Source organism: Anopheles moucheti, chromosome X (genome assembly GCF_943734755.1).
Source record: "Anopheles moucheti chromosome X, idAnoMoucSN_F20_07, whole genome shotgun sequence".
Lineage (NCBI taxonomy): Eukaryota > Metazoa > Arthropoda > Insecta > Diptera > Culicidae > Anopheles > Anopheles moucheti.
Window position 1 is genome coordinate 1,536,911 of NC_069142.1, and position 19,340 is coordinate 1,556,250.

At 45.4% G+C, this 19,340-nt stretch overlaps 3 protein-coding genes across 3 annotated transcripts in view; 2 read left to right on the forward strand and 1 right to left on the reverse strand.

Annotated features, from left to right (window-relative positions):
* The first annotated feature begins 2,856 nt into the window (after positions 1-2,856).
* Positions 2,857-4,340, forward strand: LOC128306456 (glycine receptor subunit alpha-2-like). The gene is made up of 4 exons (XM_053043976.1): positions 2,857-2,936; positions 3,439-3,619; positions 3,698-4,017; positions 4,328-4,340. Exons 1-4 carry the CDS (start codon positions 2,857-2,859, stop codon positions 4,338-4,340), a joined length of 594 nt encoding a protein of 197 aa, XP_052899936.1.
* A 232-nt stretch (positions 4,341-4,572) lies between these two features.
* Positions 4,573-6,057, reverse strand: LOC128307355 (uncharacterized). The gene is made up of 4 exons (XM_053045144.1): positions 5,955-6,057; positions 5,186-5,885; positions 4,907-5,108; positions 4,573-4,824 (listed from the first exon to the last, which is right to left on the reverse strand). The coding sequence occupies exons 1-4, from the start codon at positions 6,055-6,057 to the stop codon at positions 4,573-4,575; spliced, it is 1,257 nt and encodes a 418-aa protein (XP_052901104.1).
* A 3,713-nt stretch (positions 6,058-9,770) lies between these two features.
* LOC128306496 (netrin-B-like) overlaps positions 9,771-19,340 on the forward strand; it is a 58,150-nt gene continuing 48,580 nt past the window's right edge. The window contains exons 1-2 of the mRNA XM_053044028.1: positions 9,771-9,785; positions 10,607-11,935. Of these exons, the coding sequence (XP_052899988.1) occupies positions 10,729-11,935 (1,207 nt within the window). The 5' untranslated portion in view covers positions 9,771-9,785; positions 10,607-10,728. The remainder of the gene's footprint in view (positions 9,786-10,606; positions 11,936-19,340) is intronic.

The window sequence follows — 19,340 nt, forward strand, 5'->3', positions numbered from 1 at the left end:
GTCAACAGCCGAATCTAGCAACAAAACAAAAACGATAAATGCGTGCATGTTTGTACATCCTGTCGGTAACGTATTGTAATGGAAGTATGCAAAACCATGTTATACGTAGCGTGCAAGTGAATCCCGATTTCGTTAGCAAGCAAACAAAACCATTTGTCACAAGAAGAGGATGTTAACGCAACATAAACCCCCAAAAAAATACAAATCACAACCACATTTTGCAGAACCATTTCCTTGCATTGGCATTGGATTGATGTAAAATTCAAAATTAAAACAACAAAACCACAACTCCTAAATCGCTGTGAATGTTATGACTAATTAAAGATATAAAATTGATACGTGAATCGAGTGAAGAGTTGTTATGCATGCCGTCGCCATCATGGGGCATTTGGTGTTGGAAAACTGGAAGCGTTACAATACGAAGGTTATGTCGAGTGACAGATCCGATCAAGAGCGTGTGAAATGGATGGAAGGATAGAGAAATGATTTCCCGCAGGTGACTGTTAAAAGGAATATTGTGGAAATGAGACAAGGCAAAAGAGCAAGAGAAAGAAAGCGAGGAAGATAGAGAGAGGGCGAGAAAGAGAAATACGCGAGAAAATATAGCTTGGCTAGCATGTCTCCACACACCATCCGGAGACTTCTTGAGAGGAAGTGAATTGGGAGAAGTGGAAATTCAAAGTTGGTACATCGGGCAGAGATTTCAACGTACAAACTGGATTCTTGGAAGGAAAAAAAATGATGAAACATTACTATATCATTATGTTGTAGAGAGAATCAAATAAAACTACAATAAAAATACACGCTGATAGAGATAATATGTAACCCTGCAAGTAATCGGGGTATGATACAAAAGAAAGAAATTACTATTGTGTATTTAATTCATGCGTAGATATTGTTGGTTTTCAATTACCAAGTCATTCACTTGAAATTTTAGTGCAGTAGTGATATAGCAGATAATTCTCAATATAAACATATTGTGCTTTGACTTTTTCTGGAGTATTCTTGAATTAGTTCTAGTGTTTGTGCTGCCATTTAGTTGGGTTGTTCGGTATCATTAGCATGACATGAGCGAGACTTCTATACTCGTGGGAATTTACCATCTACATTGGTGTCTTTTAATTATTTGCTTGCTTTTAATTTTAAACAGTTTGTTCTTTTATTGTTGAGAATGTATTACCGACTTACTCGCACGGATTGGTAATGCCTCCTAGAGCAACTGGGGTAGCGAAACATCGAACAGTTTAGAACTTCCTCCAATTGTCGAAAAGATCAATTCTGGATAGGCGCCTAACATTATAGTTAGGTATCTGCGATATAAACCGTGATATGTGTGTGGTTCGGGAGGTATGGCGATTACGTGAACCAGTCGTCATGGCTCGCTTAAATGGAAGCGCTACCACACAATGCCCAACTGTCCATACAGCAAATCACTACGAAAGTGAACCTACAAACCGGACTATGCGTATGACTATACGTTTATGGATTATGCTTCCCAATCCAGCTATTTAGTTTCGTTAGCACCAATCTCCTACCGCGTGTCACCGGCAAGAGCGGTAAGAGGCGAAGGCACCAGAAGACGTAGCCGTTCCGCGAAAAGCTACTGCTCCAGCGAAACGGACCATGGGCACCATGCGAAGGGCAGGCCACGACGACAATCTGGGCCGGTAGGTTCGCCTTCGCACGCTAATGGACGCTCGGCCGTAAATAGGATTATGCAAACCTGCGAATTGCGCGAAGGCATCGAACCGGCCTGAACTGCCTGACTGTGTGAGACGAGGTCCTTGGAAGCGAAGACCCGATGGCAACACCCGAACCCCCGTTGGGGGTGTTTGCCACAATTGCGCGCACAGGCTCGTGCTCAGTTCGATCCCGAAGATAGACCCGATACTATCGCACCTCGTTATTGTTCACCTCGCCCTGTGGGGTGTATTTCGGTGCGACTTCTCACGCACCTGGCGAAGCGGATGGATCGCGTACTGCTGTTGCTAGTGGTAATCGCGGCGCAGCGTAAAGTGAGGTTAATTCCATTTGGGCAGTGGTAGCAGCCGCACTCGAGTGAAGGATATTCGCGAAGGTGACGTTGTAGCGCAAGAGATCCCAGCAGATACGCATAAGCGCGTCATAATTCCTCTTAGCATGCCGACAGGCTAGAAGTTCATCTCCTCCCAGTGTCAGGTTGTGCGTATCCTTCCACCAAATATTATACTCTGGGTACGATTAATTAGTGCACCACAATCGGACGGAGCTTCCGTCGGAGTTCAAGCTGTCAGTAGGTCGCAAAACAAGCAGGATTACATCAGCCCTCATTTCCCGGCCAGCACCGAACGGCGAACGCAATGAAGCCCAAACCGAGAAGGTGGTACATGTGAGCGGGAACCCCGGGTTCGCTAGTGCGGAAGATAGTATCGAGGGTCGCGCAGCTGTAAAGGAGGCAAAACCCCAACGACGGCAAGGTTGTTTATATCACACACAGGCAGGCTAAAAATCGATGACGATTAGTGCCGAAGGGAGGAAAACCAAAAAAAAAAAAAACCACCACCTCGTCCCTCGCAGCGTTACTTCGCACAGCGTGGATGAAGACGAGCACACAAACTACAACTAGCATCATTATTGCAGCAGAGAGAAAAAAAAACGCAAACTTGTAGTGCATTGGAAATTTTGGCTTGTGTTGGTTTTGGTTGGGACTTGGAGTTTCTAAAGATCATTCCAGATCTGACTCCCGGGGACTGGTTTGGGGACGTATGATCAGCACACGAGCGCCAGCTGGTGGAGTGTGAAACAAGGTACCCCATTTTGCACAGTGGTGAAGTGCGAAAAATTCGTCAGAATAGCGAGAGAAAGAACCCACCGGACATGGCGACCAGGGTAGCGGTGGTGATCGGTTTGGTGTTGGCCAGCTTGAGACCGATGGCAGTCGATGGAAAGAGCTATAGGTAAGTAGGAGATAATATGGAGGTAAAATGTATTTAGTATACACATTACCAACATTATAGACCGTTTCACCGCTGGTCAGTGGTTTGTGTGACATGCAGTGGTGTAAAAATGGTAGTGTGATTGCTAACGAAAGAAATACACACGACAGTGGATTAGAGCCTGTATTGGTTGTCGTTGCAAATGTCTGGAAGTTGGTCAATATTGCCAAAAGCAGGTTTGGAGCTAATTGAGATAATGAGACTGTTAAACTGAAAGAAGTGAGTCGCGAATGCTGCCAGATATCTACATTCAATGCAGCTGTCAATCTACAATCAAACTCAAGTATCAAGTATTTGAGATGATTCAATCAATTTTTTGTTCTTCAAGCAACTATATGTTTAAGACATTAGATCTTTAAGTTGATTTGTTGTAGTTGATCATTGTTCTAAATCAATACTGGAATGTACTGTAAACATTCGGTGTTGTATATTCAGCTCAGTAACTCGTTGTAAATCTTTCCAGAAATTACTCCGACATTGGTGAATTGTCCAAGAATCATGCCAGCTTATCGTTATCCGATATACTGCCAACACACCAGAAAACGTACGACAAAAACCGTGCGCCCAAGCTGCTAGGTCAACCGACAGTCGTCTACTTTCATGTCACTGTCCTATCGATCGACTCCATCAACGAGGAGTCCATGGTAAGCGTGGTAGCTACCATTCCATGTCATCTGCCACCAGATTACAGCTTTTATTCTTTGCTCAACTACCTGAAACAGACGTACGTAGCGGACATCTTCTTGGCACAAAGCTGGCGGGATCCTCGCCTACGGCTACCGGAAAACATGAGTGAAGAGTACCGAATACTGGACGTGGACTGGCTGCACAGTATCTGGCGACCGGACTGTTTCTTCAAGAATGCGAAAAAGGTGACATTTCACGAGATGAGCATACCCAACCACTACCTCTGGCTGTACCACGATAAGACGCTGCTGTACATGTCCAAGCTGACGCTCGTGCTGTCCTGTGCGATGAAGTTCGAGTCCTACCCGCACGATACGCAGATTTGTTCGATGATGATCGAAAGTTGTAAGTATTGGTACGGGGTTTTGCGGGTTTTAGCGAATTTGGCGAAGCGTTGTCTGGTTTTTTTCTGCGGATCGATGGATTTATTTTGTGGATATTATGGAGTAGCAGCTCACTTCCAGATGTTCGGCATGCAACAAGTTACGGAAATTCGTGAGTATATATAGAATTTTCTAACGGGCACATTTGAGCTTTCTATGTAATTTATGAAGTATAGGATAAATTACAGTTTTGAAGTATCGAAAAAAGGTTTAAAATTTGGCTGGACTGGATCTCTTTGAGAGCTTATGATTAATCAACAGATAAATTCCGTATCTTCCTAGGATCTTGAAGTGATGTTTTCGTAGTTGGTCTAGACATTATGTTATGAAGGTGTCTACTCTACAAGTAGTTATGAGTACAGTAGAAATAAGGCTAGTTTGTGTGGACGATCATTGCAACAGCTTTAGTCGACAAATATATATATTTTGCATGTTGTTTAGCATTTTGAAAACTGAATAGCATATCTCAAAGCCTCCACTGCTGGGAAGAGGCATAACAACTTTCTCTTCCGTTTTAGCTATTCGAATTAACGATTCAGTTTTCGCAGTTCGATTAGAAACATCATCACCGAGTAGCTTGTCTTGAACATATTTCCAAAGGTTTGCCACGATACCTCGACGATATCACTTCCGTGAAAGGATAGACTTTGCTGTGAGGCGAGTAGTACAATGCTTACTGTTATGCGAAACTGGCGCAATAAATGTTGCTGAGGCTTTCCGTGTTGCTGCAACCAGGCTGACCAGTCATCGTTGTAAAGTGTCCAGCCGATACGTCTGTTCTGCTGGCACAAGAAAAGGAAAGTGTGAAGAGGGTTGAAAGTTGAAGAGTTGCTTCTCGACCAGTAAACAAAGTTTCTATACCGTAGCTTGGAGATCTTCCACGAGTTTGCAGCAGTAGTACCACTCGAAGACGAGCAGTGTGGAGAAGATGAGCACCGACAGGGCGACAAAGTCTAGCCCGTGATACGAGATGAAGAAGGTATCGATGGCGAGTGACAGGAGTGTGGTGTAGTACTGCACGGTGATGGAGAAACTGTGCACCCGATTCACCTCTCGGATGTGTCTAGGGCAAAAAAAAAGGTAATTAGAGCAAATGCATGTTGGGTGCCCATTGTCCGAACGCAGTTCAGTGCTACGTACTTCACAACCTCACAGTGTTCCTGTACACATTTACCAAGCTCAATATTGAATGTTTGCCACAGTAAACATTGCTTAAGGCTATCCTTAATCGGTACGTCCCGTACCTTTTCCCCCACACGCTTCAGTAACCCATCGAAGGCAAACTCCACCAGCAGAAACTCCGCCTGCAATGCAGTAAGCATCGTGTGCATGCTGAGAAAGCTCGCAATGAACGCACCAAGCCCGTTCAGTGACATCGGATGCATGAAGATCTGTAGCGTCCAAGCAAGCGCTGGATTCGTTTGCATCAGATAGTTGGGCATCCGGAATATCTCGTGCCACTGTAGATCGGTCACTTCATAAATGCACAAGTTTATCACCTCGTACACCATCATTCCGAGTATCAGGATATTGTTCATGCGGAATGCGCGCTGTCTCAGCTCGCGAGCCTTAGCGTGTCCGTGCAGAAAACGCTTACAGTTGATATAGTTACGTACGGGTTTCAGTTGATGGTAGCTCAGCAGGAATAGCACATTGCGGAGCACGATACTCATCAGGGCAAACTGACCGCAAAGCAAACTCACTGCAAGTGTGGTGTTGTGTTCGATGTACGCCACAATCCACGTCCGGTACCACCAGATAGCGCATTGTGCGGGCAGCAGCAGTTGATAGAGCAGGAACAACGCTCGCAACCAGTGACGTTTGGTTTTAAGCCGTACTCCTGGAAGGAGAAGTTCGGTGTTGTAATAAGTTTTTGGAAGAAGAACCTGAATGAATGATGACAACTTACCATTGAAGACGTACTGCCAGTTGAGCAGCATAAAGAAGTCACTGTCTGGCCGGAGATCCAAAATGGGCGAAAGCTTCTGTCGAAAGTAGATCCAGAGCGACATTGCTAGATAACAGAGAAGACAACCAGCACGGGGCAAATACCTAGCCCCAATGAGGAAGACTACTGAGGATATTGATTTCTTATATAGAAGGGAGCTCATACATTACTAAAGAAGTTACCGAATTCCTAGAAGAACTTTATTTAGTGGGAATTTGAAATTGTGGGGTTCAAAGTTTTGTTGGCAAAGTTTTTTTTACTTGCGTGGTATGTTTTCATACAAGTTTTAGATAATAATGCGTTGACACAAAGGAGGGCATGCACTTGTTTGTTTGTTGAAGATTAGGAATTGAGGAGCCAATTATACTAAAATTAATTATACTTCTTCTCAGAATGCCATACTGATTTATGCCCTCTCAGCCAGGTCGTAAGGACGTTTTGAAAGGTAGTTTATTTTTGTTTCGATGACAGTGACTAAAAGCTTCTGAAATCATACCAACTTCTGTTGGTAATGAATATTCAACCCGTGCTGCCGTGACCAAACCAAAGAAGATAAATCAACATGCACCGACAGTCGTGTTTTACTTAAGGCACGCTTGTAATTTACCGTGTTCGATGAACAGAGTCTGCCTGTGTTGGCAAATGGAAAATTTTTTTCATTCTATTAGCAATAAAGCCACAATGAAGATTTTAATTTATAATGTGCCTTGCGAAACCACCGCACGGAAGAGCCGCGTTCCGATGCGGATCGATCCATGCGGCAATTAATTGCCACCGCGAATCAAGCCGTGCAATTGGTGTGGAGGGCTATTTTAATTGCGGCAAATGTTGCTGAGGCAGTGCGCGCTTGAATAATGAAGTCGTAAAAGTGTTAGCGTGCGCGGGTGTAACGCATCATCTGCCCACTCTGCCCCGAAGATGGGTTCATTTCCTGCTGCTCGTGAAACTTTCTTTGTTGACACGGTGGTAGGCACATTATTCATATTTGTTCAGTGTCGGAGGGATGGAGTTTGTGTTTTTCTTCCTGTTTTAAATTGTTAATAAATGTTAGAAGATGTAATGAGTGTTTAGCAGGAAGATTAGTATGTTCGCGATTCTTCCCTTCTTGTGTTATTCTAAGCAATAAACGTATCAACGATAGACAAGGAAGTAACGTGTATCGAGAATGTGAAATTCTTTGTCCATGTTTATGAGGAATGTTACCTTGCGATGAATAGCTCCTATGTCTGGCATGAGCAAAAGTACAATTCATTATCGTTGAAATTGTAGAGCTCGGATGGAGTTGAGATGAGCAACAGTAGCATTAGACCACCCTCTGCCTATCAAGGTGGTTTGAAATTGTGTTTTCAAGAAATATTGAAGGCGTTGGCACATCTATCGAACTTAGTAGACTATTTATAATTGATTCATTTTAATTTAATTGAGTTTGAGAAGATTTTCGATTCGATTAGTAAACATTATGTGATTCAAACTTTTAAATTTTGAAGTCGTTCAAAATACATCTTGTATTGGATATTACTAATTACTTAGTGTAGGATGGATACAATAAAGGCAATGAAATGAAGTTTGAAATATTTCCTGTTTTACTTTCCTGTGGATGTTATAGGACAAATTACATTCTCGACTTTCATTAGATCTCAAACATGATGTAGTCGAATGTGGTAACCAAAATGAGTGACAACGTGTAGCAACTTCTGCGTCAAAGTCTTTCTGATAATAGATGTGGCATCTAACACACCTTCAAAAGTTTCAAAAAGTTTTCTACTGTCCATTGAAATTGATAATGTTCGACATATTCATCTTTTTACGCTCAAGTTGTAGAAGCTAGACACTTGTTTCAACTTGAAGTTGTAGACCAAAATAGTATCTCAGCGACAAAAACGCTGAAGAACAAGCAGACTCAAGACTTTTATTGGTATAAATGGAAGAATTAGTCAGCTTGGACGAATGATGGTGAGTAGTGGAGTCGCTCAAGTTAAAAGAGCTACCGTTGTTGACTACCACCACGACTTATATAGATAAGACGAATTAGACATCTTCAACTTCCAAAATATATTCTCTGTCAAGAGCCAACATATGAAGAATATGAGTATAAAAATGTTCTGAAGTTACCTTATAGATATCTTAATCTCCTGGCACCTATGCAAACCATGCACTAACCATTCCCCATTTTGGTCGACACTGGTGACGAAATTATGGCCAATCGAGTTTCGGATTCGTTACCCAATTTACTACCGGCCATCAACTGCGCACAACCGATCACGAGCTAAATCACGATCTCGGTCCGAAAAGGTCTATCACTCGGCCGTACTGCATGCGGAATTAGTAATCGAAGTGATCGTGGGATTTTGCTTATTGTTTCTGTAACTTTAACGAACGAGAAAACGCGTCGGTTCTGATCATGTGGGACCACTCGTTACCGTGATGGCAGTAGCACGATTTTTGTTTTTCGCATCCAATGAACCAAGTACAACTACCCGCAGCCTGCCCAGCGAAATATGGTTTTTAGTGATGAAAGTCACGCATTGTCACGGTGACCTGATTTGTGCTCGGATATGTTGGAAGGATTTAAAGCACACACAAGTGACACACATGCCACTACGTGCGGGTGTGTGTGTGTGAGTATGTTTGTGTTACAAATGAAGGACCTTGTCCCTTAGCAGTGCAAAACTTCATGCGGGATGGTGCCATATTTGAGCGACAGGTAGATAAAGTTTTGCTTCAGATTTTGCTTGTTAATTTTGCAGTCTTGCAGTCAACTTACATGCTGTAGCTTCGTTTATGTTTTATGGTAACATCTGAAATAATCAAAGCAGTTTGCTAAGTTCAACTCGTAAAGCTTTCAACTAAATTTAAAATTAGAAAAATAAAAATTTATATTCATTAAAAAAACATTTTCATACCATTAAATTGGAAGTAAACACTCTTAAAACAATTTTTAAATAAATAAGAAACAGTAATAATAGTGACAGACTGAAAGAAAAATAAACAACATTCAATCGCATTTCACGTATTTAGTAGCATTAGAAGAATTTTTTTATTCCACGAAAGTTTACAGTGTAGCAAATTTATTTTTCTGTTCGATGAGTTCGTTGAGCATGGAGGGGAAATATTCATCTGTCTGCCACGAATCGTGAACCAATCGCAGCTCGCACTCGGCCAACAGAAACCCTTCGGCAAGCGTGAGTGCCGCTATTTAAACCAATCCGAAGAAGACGGTCGCACAAAGCGCGGAATCGTGCTCGGTAACTCCCTGCCACATTGTCTGAATGGTAACTCATTTTCCTGCATTAACATCCACTCGTGAAACAACATAGAAATTGCGTATCACTTGTCATGCTCGCACAATTTAGCCATCTCAATTGCACTGCAACTTACACCGTACCGTGGATTTGGGTTTTGTGTTGGCAATTTCCACTGTGAGTAGATTTTTCCGGCACGGCTGAGCGTCGGGCACTCACTCTCGCGTTACGCACACGCGCGAGCAGGCGACGGCGCTGTTGCTTCGGGTTTTGGTGCCGGGTGCCGAGATTTTGAGAGCCACGCTTAAAGGCAGGTTGGACCGACTAGAGTGGCTGCGAGGATACGGTGGCCACCGCTGGTCGTTCAGTTGAATCTGTGTTTCACGACCGTGCGGATTGTTGGACGGTTGTCCGCCTGTTAGTTTTCTGTGCGTTTTCTACCCCGTACGCGCCACACGTTTCGCGTTTCGAGTGTTCTGTTTGTGTGTGTGAGTGTGTGTGTGTGTGGTGCAGTGTGGAGCAACAGTGCCCAACCGTGTATATCCAAGCGGTACCGGAACGTTCCAAAGGGGGAATTCTGAGGGGTGGCGAAATCGGGAGAATTTTTTTGTTTCAAAAACGTCCTTATAGGCTGAACCGTTTGGGGATCCCGGTTATCCCTTTAGGAGGCAATAGTACGCGCGCGCGTGTGTGTGGTGTGTTTGTTTTGGTTAGTAGTACCGTCTGCCATTGTTCCGTTGGGGAGAGGGCTTTTCATTTTGTTGCACTTTAATAGGCCATTCAGATCTGCCGGGCAGCGTTTAAGGTCCCACTTTGGCATTAGGGCTAGTGTTGTAGTTTAGAGAGTTGCATCTTCGGGTGGTGTGTGTACGTGTGTGTTAGTGTGTGTCCATTCAGACAGAAGTGGCTGGAACACGGGCCAGGACCCTCTACAATCAACATCGTACGCTACTATCAACGAGCAGTTTTGAGATGAATCCTCATCTCTGATGGAACAATGAGCTGGGGAATAGGAAGCCATTGAAGATATTTGCGACACGCATTCGCCCGCAGTATCAGTCACGCGACGAATGTTGGGAGGCGTTTTGTGGAAGTTGTTCGGAACTTCAATTTGAGGTTTGAAGAAGGAGTTGGAAAGGTACTCTCAATTTCTTGTCAGGACATGTTGGTCTTGACATCCCTTGCCGTAGACCAGCATACGGACCAGTAGGAAAACACTCTACAATTATTTTTGCTACGCTGGAGATTTACAATTTCAGTCAACATCTTTAATGTTGATGAGATATGTAACGCTTTCAGTAGGCTAGATCTTTGGCTTTGGAGGGTTTTGATTCTATTGGATGCCCTAGATGACGGAAGTTTCTCTCGTAGGTTTTTTTGCAGTTTCGCCGATCAATTTTAACCCCGCAAGAGGGTCGCTAGTTGGTGTTCCGCGTGCTACGTCCCACGCGGAAGGGCGTCGCAGTGAAGTGCAGTGTGGTGTGGTGACGAGCATGCGACCTACAACGATGACGGTGCCCGGCGGAAATCCGTGGCAGTATGCGATACTCTTGACACTGTTGCTGGCCGGTGAAGGGTGGGCCGTACACCGGGGCCAATACCATCGCAGCTTTGCGGACCACCCGGTAAACGATCCGTGCCTGGACGAGGATCGTCCGCGCCGCTGTATGCCGGACTTTGTGAACGCGGCGTTCGACGTACCGATCGAGGCGTCGTCGACGTGCGGCCAGGGCAAACCGGCCCGGTTTTGCGATCTGAAAGAATCGTCCGACGGTGGGCTGACGGGCGGACGGTCCGGGATGGTGGAGTCTACCTGCGAGATCTGTGACGAGGCGGATGTGACCAAGCGCTACTCAGCCCTTTCCCTCACCGATGTGCACAACACGAACAATGTGACCTGCTGGCGGTCGGAGCCGCGCAGCGGTACGCTGGATGCTGGTCCAGACAACGTGACGCTAACGCTGTCGCTCGGCAAGAAGTTTGAGCTGACGTACGTGAGCCTGACGTTCTGCCCGCACGCGATCCGGCCCGACTCGATGGCGATCTACAAGAGTGCGGACTACGGCAAGAATTGGTTGCCGTTCCAGTTTTACAGCTCCCAGTGCCGGAAGCTGTACGGCCGCCCGACGAAGGCAACGATTTCGCCCAGTAACGAACAGGAGGCGCGCTGCGTAGATCACAACCGCTACAGTGTGGATGTTGTGCAAGGGTCCCGGATCGCGTTCAGCACACTGGAGGGACGTCCGTCGGCGCCCGATTTTGACAACTCCGTCATCCTGCAGGATTGGGTCACCGCCACCGACATTCGGGTCATCTTCCATCGTCTCCAGCCGGCGAGCGGTGGGGGAGGTGGAGGCGGCGGCGGCTCTTCGCTCGCGAAATCGCAATCAACCGAGCTGCTCGGCGGTGGCAAGTTTGGCGGTGTGCCCAAAAAGGCATCTGACTTCCTGTTGCATCCCCGGGACATCGGCACCCAGGGTGTTGGGTCCGGGGTGCTGACCTACGCACTGTCCGACTTTGCCGTCGGTGGACGGTGCAAGTGTAACGGGCACGCGTCCCGGTGCGTGAAGGGTGCGGAAGGAAAGCTCGAGTGTGATTGCAAGCACAACACCGCCGGTCGAGACTGTGAACGCTGCAAACCGTTCTACTTCGATCGACCCTGGGGCCGCGGTACGATGCGCGACGCGAACGAATGCAAAGGTAAGTTGCTCTGGAGACTATTTGTCTCGAATGTCTCAATAGACATCAGGCAGTCTGGGGGAGTTCGGAGAACCTTACAAAGTCTGCAAGTTAATGTTGTTGGCTGTTTCTGATATTATTAACGTATTGGGGGTAGTTATTAGTGTCCACCATTTTACGAGTTGCACTTGGTTGAAATGCAATAACAACAACTCCATTTATGTAAGGGAGAATAGACAGGTCTCTGGGTTTTCCTCCCTAGTGAGTAAGAATTCAATTTCGCCTTGAAAGCTTCCATCCATTCCGCTTAATATAGACGGACAGCACCACCTCGCATACCACGCTTACCTTTGGGTTCGAAGTTGAAGTTTGCCAAAGCGACCTGAAATGTTTTCGTATTTTTGTTGTTCCTTGCCATCGGTGTTTCTCTTTCTTCCGGGCTATTCGGAAGTTTGCTGCTCGGGGTGATGGGTTGAAAGGAGCAAGAAAAATGGATTCTGTTTCTGTCCCGTTTTTTTTTCTGCTGTTGTTGTACGCTATGCACCTAGCAGCATGGAAGGATGGCGAATGGTGCACACCAGATAAGGAGCAGTACGAGCGAGCTGCAAGTGGAAAGTGGACGTAAAACGAACTTTGCGTCCTGTGGAAAAAAAGTGTTACCGTTGGTGGAAAGGGCCGCCACAGGGGGCCGGTTGCATTGGGTGTTCCAGCAATGGGAGAAAAAGTTCACCGTCTACAAGCTTCCACGTTGGTTTGGGCCGTGTCCTAGGATAAATATTTATGCTTGGCGTGTTGTTGTTTCTTGCGTTGCTTCGTTCGGCTGGATGGCCTCCGGACACAATTGCTGCAGGATCTTCTCGAGCGTCTTGTGTCGGGCGCGTGTGTCTCAACGATATGATTCTTCATCATCATAGAACTTGATTATTTCACTCTGTTTCGAGCGTAATTGAAATAAAGTCGCAAAACCTTTTGGGGATGTTGGAATGGGCAGGGGAATCAGCTTGGGTGCGTGTACTTGTTGTTCCACAAGTTTCATGTTTCTCGATTAGATACAAATGTACAGTTTCAACCATTTTTTTTTGTATTTTGCTCTTCTAACCAAACGCACTCTGCATATGAGCTGACTTTACAGCCATCGATATGATCCCATGTTTGTCTTTTCTCGTTAAAAAAAACAACTCCATTTTTTCATCTCCATTTGACCTGAATGTGATGCAACTGCCGGTGAGGATGGTACACAATCGATCGGACGCTTCGAGCGGGTGAAATAAATAACTGATGTGTCCCGGGACGTGACACTTCCACCGAGGCTTCCTCTTTCGCCTTTTCGGTCCGTCACCCGGACCACCGGCGACGGGATGGCTAGGCCAGCGCACCAAAAATTGTCCCGTTTCGGAAATTCTACCCCAAGACACACGTACAATTTTGCATTTTCTTTCCCAGTTTTTCCCAGCGCGCCCAACAGTGAAAACGGACCGCTGCCGAAACTTCTGCACAACCGATCGAGAACACCGAGCGGCTACCACTTTCGGTCCAGCACCATTCGTAGTGTTGCTTTTCTCCGGGCCGGGGTTTTCCTTTTGCCCGTTTCATATTCTCGTTTTCCGGTTAGCGGTGTGCAACCCGAACCGTACAGGGAATGCCTTCGAACCTTTTGGTCCGAACGCTCCTCTTACTCGCCCCCGGCTCCGTTTACCGCCGTGTTGAACGGATCGAAATTTCGCTTTGCATGTGTGGGTGAGTGTTTTTCTTTTTTTCTTTTGGTGTGTTGTTGTTGCGCTTTCCAAAAAGGGATTACTGTTCGCAGCAGGCGGCCCACTGGACGGGCCGGGTAAACGGACAGTAAAGGACGGTATAGACTTGTCGTCGATCCTTCCACGCGACACGGATGACTGCACGTGATGGGTTTTGGTAAATATGGCCGGGCGCTGTCTCGCTTTTTCTGGTTTTCCATTCTTTGAGGATAATTTTGCATTCGCCTGCTGCCAGGGTTGTCGAATCTGGTTAAGGTAAAGTGGTGTGAAATTGGTTGTTCTTGATACAGAGTCCTAATTGAAATACTGTCGATACGAGTCAGTGATGAATTTCGAAATCTTTAATGTCAAACTTCCATTCCAAGTTTTTGTTTAGTTTTCAGTAATTATAGGATACATATATCTCATATTATTGTTGGAAAAGGCAGAGGCTCTAAAGTTTTGCAATGAAACTGCATATAGTATGTAGAAGTTTAAAAGAATAAAAAATAAAATAAAATAAATGTATTTACGTGTAAGCGCGCAAATTTTGACAGCTGTCATTTAAAAATAAAAACAGAATAAAAAAGACAGTGAACGAGTAAGTCCGTCAAGTAAAAGTGTTCCTCTATTTAATCGATTTTAAAGGTAAATAGCGATTCAATTGAAATACAAAACCAACCCTAATAATCCCAAACAACATTGAGCGATTTGACACATCTTAAATACGCTGGATGGATGTTTTCACTCCGGAACCTTGAAAATTCGATGTGAATGTTGCAGTAACAGGAAGAAAAGCATAAAGCAATCGCATAGCATCGTGCCAAATTTTGGTCCGTTTTGCACACTGTCCAGCTAACCGTTCGCAACCAACGAACAGCAACAGTCCTTCCCCATTTTGGTTTGTGCCCAAAACAATCCACCCCTCCAGGGACGGTATCGAAGCGGGTCGAAGCCGAGATGGATGGGATAAATTTTCTGGAGTTCCTTCCGCTTCATGGTGGTGCGTCTCGGGCTGCTTCTGCCTATTTTTGCAGCTGTGTGTCGTGTGTTTCGCCGTGCTCCATTACTGACTCGCTGCAACACGCGCTGCAACACGCACCGCGCAAAGGGACGGAATCAAAAAAGCCCCGGTAATCCCGGTAAGCCCCTGGGGTACGGTGGATAGAATAAAGAAACACAACAAGCAATCCTCCGGAGCCTCAGGGTCCTTGAGCTGGACGAGTGGCACCGTACCGCTCGAGAGGTTGCTTTCCGGTGCCTGATGCTCTTGTCTGCTTGATGTCTTTATCGCCTCCGAACGGAAGGGGTCTTTCGGTGGCTTGAAGTGGAAGATTAGAGATATCCTTGTTTTCGTATATCGGTACGGTGTATGGGTTTGATTTTCGCATGGCGTTGCACGCTTGCACCCGCGTCGCATGTGCGATTAGCCCTTGTGGCTGCACAAATAGAAGCGTAAAGGTTTGCCTCTCACTCATTGCCATCTTTTTCTGCGTCATCTTCCGTTCACATCCCGAGCCATCCCTTTCGTGTGTGCACCGAAAAATCGAATTATGTACCACGGGGTACGATCATTGCAGGCAGCTGGCAGCCATAGCACATTGTACAGGCTCACAAATGTCCGATGCTCGTTTGTTCGGCGCTCGGAGAAATTGAGGAAGCCATTCGCTTAATAGGCTGCATTTATATTCATTAACCTTACCGCGCACCGTTAAGACCCCGGCAGACATTAACCATTCTGGCAGCCTCCCAGCAGACTGGAAGGCATCCCGCGGTGCCTAGACATCCGGGCCTCTTCTCCAGCAAAGAAAACATCGAACGCCGATCGGTGCGCAGGGGTGTGTACTTTTGCGGTTGGCAGGGATATAAAACGAAAACAAAATCTGCGCATTTAATGACTCTCGACGCGAAACTACTTGTCACTTTGTACGGGAAGCGTTATGTCGCCGGTAAAGGTCACTTGCTGCTGGGCGATCGACGCTTCCAAGGATGTAAGGGATTTGCTGCTTAAGAATGTTTCACGGGTGGTCTGGATGTGTGTGAGTCGCTATAGGTTCTAGACGTAACCAATAATACTGCTTTTTTGTTGAACTTGTTTTTGAGGTGTATCTACCTTAAAAGCAATCTTGGCTAATTTACCAAACATGAACTGTGTCTTTGTCTTTGTCGGGGCGGTGGCATGATGGTAGCACAGCAGGTCTTGACTCGAACGAACCGGACCAAAATCCCATCAGGATCAATCCTCAAAGCAAGGCCTGACTATTCGGCAACGTTGTATAATAAGTTAATTAATAAAACTTCATTTTCCCCCCTCAAAACTCTCATAACTTATAGCTTCCACAGGTCCATTTCGCAGTGCTTCTGAAACCAAACCACTTCCCGTACAGGGATTTTGCGAATATCGCAAGGAATTCAAGTAGAAGTTCAGCAAGGGTCGTTGCCTGTACGTAAGAATGCATCGGAGCGCATGTGAAGTGGTCTCTTTGTTGCTAGAGATTCGGCTAATCAGAATAAATCTGTGACTGAGTAGGTTTGATTTCGATTGAAAATAGGATTAAAGTTCTTTGTTCGTGTGTGAAGGAAAAAAAACGCATTTAGAAGACGAGTGCTCAGCAGACCACGGCAAAACATTGTTCAATATACTTCGTTAGGGAAAATTAATGGAATCATTATATTCGTGCCGTTTTCAGTTCTTGTAAAGTTCTAAGCGTTGTGAAATTCAGTGAACAAATGACGTTAATACCTACCGACCAGTCTGGAAGGGTTTTACCATGGGTTCGAATTGTTGTCTTGCTGTACGAAACGTTCCGAAGGTGAAGTTGAAATCTGTGTAAATCCCGTAGAGGGAACACCTTACCGATTAGATAACGCACTATCGGCGGAAGTCTTTGACTGAGTCAGCCTGAAATCGACCGTTCAATAGATGTATCAACTGTGTCGTCGAGAAGACAATGAATGATATCTGTTGTCCATTGGTAGTACTGGTACCGGAAGGGTAATATCGGTTAAACGATGCGTTCCCAACGTAGATAAGGCTGGAGCAAATAGTACCGTAACCCAGCGTTTGTAAGGTCTTATGTGATTTTTGTTGTTGTTAGCAAACAAGATTGTAAGCTTACGTCACTGGAGACTCTACGAAATCCAAAATTGGAAACCAGCATGAGTATTGCGACACTTATGACGAGGTTTTTCTTCGATTACTGGTCATCAAATTCCACCAAAATATGACCACACTAAGTCACTAGCCATTCTATCTGGCACAGAATCGGTACTTTTCTTCATCCAATTTGCCTGTCGGATGGTTCGGGCGTAGATTAAAATCGAGATGCAAAAGTTTTCATATTAAATCACAATCCACAGCACGATCAGCCTCGCTGGCACAGCATGGCGGACGACCGGTGTCTGCGGGCGTCTGTTGCACCTTGTCTTCCGACTGCCAGCTCTGCGTTTCGTTCGCTTTCCTGTTTATCTTTGCACCGTTCTTCTGCCGAATGTCGTCTGACACGCACTCGCAGGTTGATGATGGTTCTAATCGTTCCACCAGCAGGCTCATCCTTTCCAATTTGCGTTGCACGTCGTGAAAACACTGTGGACAAGAAGTTTCAAATTTTTGAATCAATTCTTTTTTCTTTTAAACAACACATTTTTTATTGTATTGTTTATTATTAAGTTTTCTTATAGGACTTTTAAGTTGAAAAATAAAACATGCCACTACTTGTAACATGTTACAGGAAAATACATTTGTTTTATTGTATTCATTTCCATATTATAAATTATAAAAAGTATTTTGAATCAATTTTCTAATCACTTCAAGTGTAAATTAAATTTTATTAAAAAATGATAACGATCAAACTGGAATTGCTCAGTGTGTTAGCAAATCACGAGTTGGGCGAGTTGCCATCATTACTGCATGAAATGGCTGACGGTCGGCAAACTTCTTCCTTTTGCTGAAGGGTCGTAATTTACACATTTTCAAATACATTAACATTAATAATGCTTGTTCGTTAACCGGAAAGACGATCCCGGTACAAACGGAGAACACACCCCAACCCCCTTCCAGCGGTGAGAGTTTTGCAGAAGCTTTTGACAGATAAAAAGTAGAAGAAGAAGGGCAACAAAACCCGCTAAATGTGGCGAAAAAACTGTCGCGTGGTGCAGGGAACGCTCCGCCACACCAACGTAACCGAAAACATTGCAGAACCGGAAAAGTTACTTCCTTTAAAACAAAAATAAAGCAAAGCAAAAACAAAATGCAAATTTAAAATATTCTTTACGGCGTGTTGTAGGGGGTGGTTTTTTGTGTGTGTGTTTTTGTTGCCATCTCGCTCAAAAACGTACGTCCCATACCCTCGTGCAGCTCGTTTTACATTATGTATTGGGGCGTATCATGGTTTTGTTTATTGAAAGCTGCCCCGAGCAGGCTGCTCTAAGGTTGCTCCTAATTAAACACCTTGGCTTATGGCGTCTCGAATTTAAGGTACCGTGCTGGAGCGCACTGGGGCTGAGCACGGGGAAAAGCAAGTTGTGTCATGAATAATCAAATGAATACAATAAATTTGCTAGCCAGCACAATAACGCTAGAAAGGTTTGATTTTCTAGGCGCTTAGTATTTTGTGGATTGGTGCCACCAAGATAGGATTTGTGTGAGGTTCTAGAGTGTTATTAGACATAGGAGGCTTATAGATGTTGGTGATCTTGGTGCATTTAGGCTTACAAAGTTGCTCTGTGTACTTTTTTATGTAAATACCTAATCAAATTCTGATTTAAAATGATACATCTGAGTCCAGTGTCCGCCACGTAGAGTTGGTCTAAATCTTCAGAAATTTAGGCAACCGGATGACGCACGGCCAAACAGTTTGAGTTTAGCTTCCTGTGTCCGGTGAGAGTTTCCTCACCTTCACCCAGGCGCAATCGCAATGGGAATCCCATCAACCTGACTGACAGTTAAATTAGACCCCGAAGCGATTTGACCCCCCTCTCCCCCTCCATTCGCCCTGTGGACGGGGGTTCCAAACCCACTCTGGCCGCTTGGGGTTGGATGGTTGGCAGCTTCTGTTCGACTGTCCGGAGATCTTTCGATAATCAAAACGATCGGCATCCCTGCTGCGGGACCAAGTGGAGCGCGTCAATGTACATTGCATGCCTTTTGCGTGACCTCGTAAAATATGCCGGGCGGCAGGAGGCAGCCGGTGAGCGCGGTGTATGAAAAGCGGCTAGACAGTTTATCGAAGATTGAGATGATACCTGATATGCTGGTGGACCGCCGGGTTGATCATGCCGCGCACTGTCGAATCGTTGGAAAAATGAGCGCAAAAACCTGGCCGCAACATGATACTGATACAGACACAGACCAGAGCCCTCACCTGCACGGAACCCTTCCCCCGGGGCCGAAGCCAAATACACCCCGCAAACCCGGAGCCACCCGGGCCGATGTGCAGCCGAGTCGATTAAAAGTGCCCATTCGGTCGCCTTAACGATCGTCTAAACGTGGCAGAAAAGCGATCGTCGCGGTATGGCAGCTTATTTTTGCTGTGTTTCATTAGCGCTCTCTTACACCTTCCACCGACCCAGGGCTGGCTAATTTGGAGTTCGAGTCGCCCCAAAAAAAAAAAAAAACAAAACACCAAGCGAATCTGACAGGCGGCAAGTTTTCGGGAAGCTGTGCGGGTTGTTTTAGACCCCCTGTGCCGCAC

Excerpts from the sequence above, each read along its gene's own strand:
- LOC128306456 (XM_053043976.1), top strand. The coding sequence starts at position 2,857 with ATGGCGACCAGGGTAGCGGTGGTGATCGGTTTGGTGTTGGCCAGCTTG. Across the intron at positions 2,937-3,438 it reads GTCGATGGAAAGAGCTATAG|AAATTACTCCGACATTGGTG; the intron begins GTAAGTAGGAGA and ends AAATCTTTCCAG. Across the intron at positions 3,620-3,697 it reads CCATCAACGAGGAGTCCATG|ACGTACGTAGCGGACATCTT; the intron begins GTAAGCGTGGTA and ends TACCTGAAACAG.
- LOC128307355 (XM_053045144.1), bottom strand. The coding sequence starts at position 6,057 with ATGTCGCTCTGGATCTACTTTCGACAGAAGCTTTCGCCCATTTTGGAT. Across the intron at positions 5,109-5,185 it reads GAACACTGTGAGGTTGTGAA|ACACATCCGAGAGGTGAATC; the intron begins GTACGTAGCACT and ends TTTTTGCCCTAG. Across the intron at positions 4,825-4,906 it reads TGGAAGATCTCCAAGCTACG|AACAGACGTATCGGCTGGAC; the intron begins GTATAGAAACTT and ends TTGTGCCAGCAG.